Here is an 8,630-nt window from a genome sequence, read left to right on the forward strand (position 1 = left end):
TAATGATCCAGGCCTGTTAGAACATCTTTTGAGTGTCAGTGGCACTGCACATGCTCAGTGTGCTCTGTCAAGAATGTACCCTTAAGGGTCTGTGGAAGTCAGCAAGCTGAAAATAAGGTTTGTTTGATGCTAGAGGGTTAAGTTTTAATGCAGAATGCACTCATTTCTGAACTGCAGGTACTGTGTGTCTGAATTACTAATTAACTGTGATGTTTCAGTTATATATATAATATACAGTCAGTCCCTAAGCCCAGGGAAGTGCCAGCAGCACAGAGAATCAGCCAAAAGAAGATGGGGGGGGGGATACTGGGGTATCTACAGAGGCGCAGACCTTCCCTGCTATAGGGCTGGGGTTGCCTTGGGCTGGTACAGAAGCGCAAAACATAAGGTGTGGAATTTGTAGCCTAATTCGGTCTCACAGGTAACTCAGCAGAGAGAGAGAGAGGGCAGTGGAGGAGAAGGGAGAGGGGCAGTGGCACAATTGCTGATTTTGGACCTTTGGGCAATGAAAGCAGTTCTGGGGCCATTCTGGACCCACATGTAACTGGTGCCATTGCACGTAGCAAACATCAAGGGTGTCTAGGTACTCCATGACCCTTTAACATCTCCTCTCTACATCATTTTGTACCATTGGGCGGCCGTAATCAGAGGAGGTGCCCTCTTGGTATATGAGGGTACATTTCTGAGTCCCCTCTTTGGATTGGTGGTGCAAACTGCAGTCTGTACCTTGCGACCAGGACCACCATCTCAGGGGTACAGGGGGTTCAGCAGTCAAGGCCCAAAGAGACGTAAAAGGGTGATTGTGAATGGGGCGAGGGTTGTGGTAAACAGGACTGGTATATAGCATAATGGGGTGGATCAGGAGTGTTGTTGTGTGTCTGAGGGTCATTGCTTTTTAATTGGGGCCCCATTTTAATTGTTCACAGGGTTTCCGTCCAGATGACTCATTGGTTAATAAATGTAGCCCCTGGGGGAAAGGCCCTGCTAACTTAGTAGTATGGGCCCCAGTGATTCCTAATGATAGCCACTTGCAATGATTAAACGTGTAGCACTTAGTACATTGAGCAACATTGTCAGGTGTTGGGGATCCCTCACCCCTGTACACAGCTGGTTATAAGCACTGGGCTCCCCATGGCTCCCTTATGGCCCCCCTGTGCTCCCAAGCTTGTGTGCTATGGTGTGATCCTCCTGTGCTGCCCACCCACTCCCCTAACTGGGATGCAGCAGAGTGGGGGCAATCTGTACAATCTGTAAGCGCTCCGTTCTAGTGCAAGAAATAGTAGGTTTGTAGCAGAAATGCTCATTCTGTGCCCCACTTCTCAGAATAGATCCCTGGGGTGGAACAGTACTGCATGGGGGCCCTCAGGTTTCAGAGCCAGAGTATATTCGGCACAGCTGAGAGAATGAGAGAAATGTCTGACTGGGGGATCATCTGGGCATGGTTGAGGGGTGCTACCATTAACATAGCCACATAAATCAACAACATCACTCATTGCTTCTCCTGCCGTAGAGACCACAGTCTCCCTTGGGCACTATGACACTGTATATGTTACATGATAGGGATTATCTGTAAATCCCCAATGTGTTTTTTGTGGAGGGAGCTGAGACTAGAAAGGCAGCTTTATACCCAGCAGCAGTGTCTGTGGCTCTAAACCAGTGGCACCCTGTGTAACTGCTCTGATGGGCCAAACGTTGTGTGTGGTAAATATGAAAAAAAGGTGATGCCACAAGAAAAAAGGCAATAACCACAGTGCAAAGTTGATTATAATGAGGGGTCTGCCACCTCTGCAGGATGAAATGTGTGCTAATGGGCCCTGGGCAAATGCCCCTTTTGCCCATTGAATACAACCCCTGTGCTTGGGACCCCACTAGGGTGGCTGCTACACTGTTTGGAAGCCAATGCTATATGCTAATGTAGTTCTTCAACAGGCCTCTAGAGGGAGACTAAAGTCTATACCGGTAGATACAACTGTTTGCAACTTTTACTACTTGCATTAAGGGTGAAGACACACAGAGCTACTAGTAGCAGCTACTTGTCACAGCTACTAAAACAGACAGCGCTGATCATTTACTGATAACTGTTTCTATGTGTGTTTTAGCAGAGGCAACTCTCAGTATTGTCTATGGCAGGGGATTTTCTGGTGTTTAGTAGCCGTGACAAAGTAGCTGCTACTAAGTAGCTCCGTGTGTCTTCAACCTAAACTGCTCTATATGGCAGCATGTGCTACTGCTCTATGCAAATGATGAAAATCTATATATTTAGTGATTTAGCCTCAAATTAAATCTGAATTCTGTATGATCTTATCAAAAGAAAATCATTCTAAAACCAAGTAAATTTTAAATCCACAATTTCAGCACCTTCACCTTTATTCAACCTCCTATATTAGAATCCACTGATCCTCAGCAACCAAAATACAGATTGGAGGCTTCATTTGTTTTCTTACCCTTTATTTTTTATTGCTTTATCCTTTTTTATTTTCAGGTCCTCTCCTATCCCTCTGTCCAGCTGCTGCCGTTACTAGGACACATAAGCCCTAGCAACCACATAGAAGAGAGTTGTAGAACTGTGTAAATGTAAATAATCCAAAAAGCACAAAAGACTAGTTTTTCAAGCAGAATACTGCTATCTGCAAGGGGATGATTTATGAATGTTTACATTTAAAGTTTTTCCACAATTCAAATTTATTTTGTGCTAAATCTCAAAATATTCAGATTATGGTTCAAATTCAAATGTTCAAATTGTGCAAAAAAAATTCCAAAAACTCGAATGTCAAACTTTAACATCTAAAAGCTTGTGAGTTTATATAGAAGTCAATGGGAGTTGTCCTAGGCAATGTCAAGCCTAATTTTCAATTCAAGATTTTCAAGTTTTTTGAGTTTATTTCAAGGTTGTAAAATCACAAATTTGAGCTATTAAGTTACTTTAACCAGCTTTTTATATTCAGATGTTTTAATAATTAAGCAAACATTCAAGTTTTTTTTTTTTTAAATGTGAGTTTATTTGAAGTAGAAAAAAACTCAAAAATGTATAAACAAACCCAATAAAAGTTCATTCTTAAGTGAACTCTTTGATACCGAGTGACTAGGGCTCAGTGCATGGATCATATTGTAAATAAAAAAAAGAAGTAACAATGAAATGTACACACAGACACAGTATAAATATTAACCGGTGACAATATAATGACACCCTATTTAGCCAGTTTAGGTGAGGAAAAAGTGGTTGCTTTGGTCACCTTCTGTTTCCCTACCATGGCAACGGGACACAATGACATGCAGTACCCAGAGAGAATAGCAGAGTAACACTAGCCGGGGCCACTCAGTAGATCATCACACCTGCAGACTAGCCAAGATGGCTCAGGCAGATGAAACCCTGCAGGAACTGTATGAGAGTCGGGAGACGTGGTGCATGGTGGAGAGGGATCCTACCCAATACTTTGCCAGGGCGGAGAGAAGGCATTATCCTCACCAGTTCAAGAGCTCCCTGAACCTGCAGCCCCCACGAGCCACTGAAGGCAGGAGCACATGGGCAAATATCACCCCAAAACACCGGGAGAAGAGGCACTTCCCTGACACGGGTAAGAACATCCAATTTCATGTATAGGAATGGTACCAACCAGGCTAAATTCCAGAGACAGGCCAGGGAGATTGGTACCCAAGGCAAAAACACTTACCGTTTGTCTTGTAGAAACCAGCATGGGAGAGGACAGATAAGAGCTGGTATCGATACAATAAACATTTTCTGCAATTGTGCCCTCTCTTTATCTAAAAAGGTTGAACCCAAGGCAGCTGCCCCTGCTGCCTACCACTCATTCCGCGCTTGGGCATGTGGAGCCCATGATTAAACCATACTTTATGGCATCCAGGTATATATGGATTTGTAAGATCATAGCCCAAATCCAAAATTTAGATTTGCTCAGAAAAATCAACTAGGGATGCACTGATTCGGCCTTTTTCAGCAGGATTTGGCCGAATCCACGGTCCTGGCCAAACCGAAAAATCATGTGACGCGCACTTTGCACGTGGTTATTTTTAACTCTTTTCTGGCTTATATTCATATTCAGCCAAATCTTTCACAAAGGATTCAGGGTTCAGTCGAATCCCAAAATAGTGGATTCAGCGCATCCCTAAAACCAACATTCTGGCTCTCTTACAGAACAACTGAAATCAAAGCATTCAGATTACCTAAAAGTGAATTCAAATCAAACAAAGCATATATTTTATTTGCAGTATTTATGACACTGAAGCTGATTAGTAAGCTTGTCAGTGAAGCTCCTCCAGCGGGCACCTTGCTGTCTGTGCTTCTTCCTGGCACCACGCTCCCCTGCTCCTGTTACTAATATCCCCCTGATGGCTCATTTTTATATTACAATGTTAAGTCCAAATTTTTTTTTTTTGCAGGTTGGACACAATTGTTATAAAATATAAGTCCTTCTTTTATCTGCATCCCCCCATGCCAATGCCAATTCTGGGGGCAAATGCCCATTTTCCACTAACCGTGAAACCAGCCCTGGTCGATAGCATGACTAATTCGTGGGCTCAAAAAGCAAACCTTTCCAGAGGCTCCCACAAATGTAATATATATGTTATATTTATATACATTAGAGTTTGACTGGGCCCCTCCCCCAATCGTGTTGAAGATGTTGTTGTTGGGCATAAGGGGCCCCTGGGGGTGTAGAGGCACACTCCAATTCAACCCTGTTTTATACGGCATTTATTCATCAGCCAGAACCTCAGATTGGTACCTGGGGCCCCCCCAAGATGCTAGGACTGTATACTACTGCATAAAAGTATGCATAAACCATTCTGTATCAGATGTGGAACGGTCATATTTTCTTTGTGTGAAATGTTTTCATGTATAAGTTGCAGACACAAAGCCTGTGTTAGTCTAAACCAGTGCTCACCAACCAGTGGCTCAGGGGCAACATGTTGCTCCCCAACCCCTTGGATGTTGCTCTCAGTGCCCCCAAACCAGGGAGTTATTTTTGAATTCCTGACTTGGCGGCAAGTTTTGGTTGAATAAAAACAAGATTTCCTACCAAATAAAGCCCCTGTAAGCTGATAGGATGCATAGAGGCTGCCTAATAGCCAATCACAGCCCTTATTTGGCTCCTCCATGAACTTTTATGGTGCTTGTGTTGCTCTCCAAGTCTTTTTATATTTGACTGTGGCTCCCGAGTAAGAAAGGTTGGGGATCCCTGGTCTAAACCATGTGTGAGTTTCTATAGTCTCTTGGGGAGAGAAATACAGACACACATGGGTTAGTCCAGTCGCCTGCAAAATATGCTGGACGTTCTGGGTGTTCTTGCCAGCTTGTATGCTGCTGGCTTAAAATTAGATTTTTTAATTAAAATAATACATATAATACATATTTTGCAGTGTTGTACATAAGGTTACATAATAACTGACAAACTGATACAATAGGCAATGGGGGCCCTGCCCGCAAGGGCTTACAATTTAAAGGGGCTGGGCACATAGTATGTAGCTGTTGGATATGTTGGAGAAATATTTTCAGTGAGGAAAGGGTTAAGGAGTGAGAAGAATGGGATGTGTGCTAGAGGTTGCTAGGTAATAACACTCTAAGGGTTAATAACTCTGATTGGCAGGAGTTAATACCCCCATGTTTGCGCCATGGTAACAGATACCCCAGAGGGTTTGTGGCAGACAATAGGCACTAAAGTATAAATCATTTAAATTGCTACCTGTCCTTTGTTGCTGTGTGTGTCAGGCTATTGTATGGCTGGGACTAGTCCAGCAGTTACACAGACAGGGTCACTGGGGTTGTTCACCTTTGAGTTAAGTTTTAGTAGGATGTAGACAGTAATATTCTGAGACAGTCTGCAATTGGTCTTCATTTTTATTAGTGCAGTTATTTCACTTTTTATTCAGAAGCTCAGGGTCCATATTGATTCAGGGCATTTTGTTACCCTAACAATTTAGTTAGGCGAGACGATTGCCATAGAAACAACTCTGGGGCAATTTGGAGTTTCTTCTTACCCTCTCACTGGGTTAGCAATTGCTTGGGCGACAAAATGCCCCATCTGCCATTACTCTTAACCAATCCGCTGCTTCTGTTCCAGCTCAAAATTTTTTTTCTTTTGCTCAAATAACTGTACCTCCTCCATACTTTATGGCCAGACATTGCAAGCACTTTTTTTCTGTCTGTAAAGGGGAACTCCACCCAAAAACAGTTTTTGTACATAATGAAACAAAATGTCATTCTAAGAAACTTTCCAATATCCATTCATTAAATATTTTCAGTTTCTTTAAAGTTATACTTAATGTAATTGCTATTATCTGTCTGGCTGTTTATATTCTCTGCTCTGCTGGTTCTGACTCCTCGTCATATCATGAATAATTATGGAACTCTTGTGTCTTAGTCGTTAGGATCAATACAACAAAATGCTACTATTAATCTGGTTAATCTGGGATCTGTTATTCAGAAACCTATCATCCAGAAAGTTCTGTATTACGGGAAGGCCATCTCCCACAGACTCCATTTTAATCAAAAATGATTTTCTTTTTCTCTGCAAAAACAAAAGAGTACCTCTTACTAAATCCAAACTAAGGTATAAATAACCCATACTGAAGGCAGCATAATCCTATTGGGTTAATATGTTTAAATGATTTTTTACTAGACAAAACGGGGAGATCTAAATTAAGGAAAGACCCCTTATCCAGAAAACCCCAGGTCCTGAGCATTCAGCATAACAGGTCCCATATCTGTAATACAGAATTCATATCCAATAACTCATAGAAAGTATCAGTAACAAGTATAGATGGGAATTCTTGCTCCTCACTGGCTAGGTTAATGCTTTCAAATGCTGAAAAACATATATTTTATTTCTCTTTCAGGGAAAGGACATTTAGTGTAAGTGGAATTTGATGCTGAGATTAAAGGAACGACTTTGGGCTTCTCTGCACGATCCTGCAAATGGTGCTAAATGGAACTCCCTATGGCATCATCACTAAAGGACTGGGTGCTGTGATATTTTCATTGCTTTACCACCTGGATTGAAGTGTTATCCCCTTACCCTATGGCTATTTATTTTCTCCCTCTGATATGTGACATTAAGGAGCTTGGCATTCTCAGGAATAAAAGCTGCCATAATAAAATTGTTGTGTTAATTGATTTAATAGGCCACAAATTATAATACATTGCTCCACCTCTCTATTAGCCCTTGGTTATAACTGTAATTTCCATTCTTAGTTCCAATTTCCTATTTATGACTAGCAAGGCTTGACATTACTGGGGTCCAGAATATTGTAAGGAACTCCCATACACCCTGCAAGTATAAACACATATATACAGGTAGGGGACCCAATATCTGGAAACCCATTATCCAGAAAGCTCCAAATTACAGCCATCTCCCATAGACTCTATTATAATCAAATAATGCATATTTTCTCTGTAATAATAAAACAGTACCTGTACTTGATCCCAACTAAGATTTAATTACCCCTTATTGGGGGCAGAACAGCCCTATTGGGTTTATTTCATGGTTAAATGATTCCCTTTTCTCTGTAATAATAAAACAGTACCTGTACTTGATCCCAACTAAGATATAATTACCCCTTATTGGGGGCAGAACAGCCCTATTGGGTTTATTTAATGGTTAAATGATTCCCTTTTCTCTGTAATAATAAAACAGTACCTGTACTTGATCCCAACTAAGATATAATTACCCCTTATTGGGGGCAGAACAGCCCTATTGGGTTTATTTAATGGTTAAATGATTCCCTTTTCTCTGTAATAATAAAACAGTATCTGTACTTGATCCCAACTAAGATATAATTACCCCTTATTGGGGGCAAAACAGCCCTATTGGGTTTATTTAATGGTTAAATGATTCCCTTTTCTCTGTAATAATAAAACAGTACCTGTACTTGATCCAAACTAAGATATAATTACCCCTTATTGGGGCAGAACAGCCCTATTGGGTTTATTTAATGGTTAAATGATTCCCTTTTCTCTGTAATAATAAAACAGTACCTGTACTTGATCCCAACTAAGATATAATTACCCCTTATTGGGGGCAGAACAGCCCTATTGGGTTTATTTAATGGTTAAATGATTCCCTTTTCTCTGTAATAATAAAACAGTACCTGTACTTGATCCAAACTAAGATATAATTACCCCTTATTGGGGGCAGAACAGCCCTATTGGGTTTATTTAATGGTTAAATGATTCCCTTTTCTCTGTAATAATAAAACAGTACCTGTACTTGATCCCAACTAAGATATAATTACCCCTTATTGGGGGCAGAACAGCCCTATTGGGTTTATTTAATGGTTAAATGATTCCCTTTTCTCTGTAATAATAAAACAGTATCTGTACTTGATCCCAACTAAGATATAATTACCCCTTATTGGGGGCAGAACAGCCCTATTGGGTTTATTTAATGGTTAAATGATTCCCTTTTCTCTGTAATAATAAAACAGTACCTGTACTTGATCCAAACTAAGATATAATTACCCCTTATTGGGGCAGAACAGCCCTATTGGGTTTATTTAATGGTTAAATGATTCCCTTTTCTCTGTAATAATAAAACAGTACCTGTACTTGATCCAAACTAAGATATAATTACCCCTTATTGGGGCAGAACAGCCCTATTGGGCTTATTTAATGGTTA

The 8,630-nt window shown here is 40.9% G+C and overlaps 1 protein-coding gene across 1 annotated transcript; it reads left to right on the forward strand.

The window, feature by feature from the left end:
• The first annotated feature begins 3,253 nt into the window (after window positions 1-3,253).
• spata45 (spermatogenesis associated 45) lies at window positions 3,254-7,114 on the forward strand. Its single transcript, XM_002934702.5, has 2 exons — window positions 3,254-3,575; window positions 6,853-7,114. The coding sequence occupies exons 1-2, from the start codon at window positions 3,350-3,352 to the stop codon at window positions 6,870-6,872; spliced, it is 246 nt and encodes an 81-aa protein (XP_002934748.1). The 5' UTR covers window positions 3,254-3,349; the 3' UTR covers window positions 6,873-7,114.
• The last annotated feature ends 1,516 nt before the right edge of the window (window positions 7,115-8,630 follow it).

The sequence above is a fragment of the Xenopus tropicalis genome, chromosome 5, assembly GCF_000004195.4.
Source record: "Xenopus tropicalis strain Nigerian chromosome 5, UCB_Xtro_10.0, whole genome shotgun sequence".
Lineage (NCBI taxonomy): Eukaryota > Metazoa > Chordata > Amphibia > Anura > Pipidae > Xenopus > Xenopus tropicalis.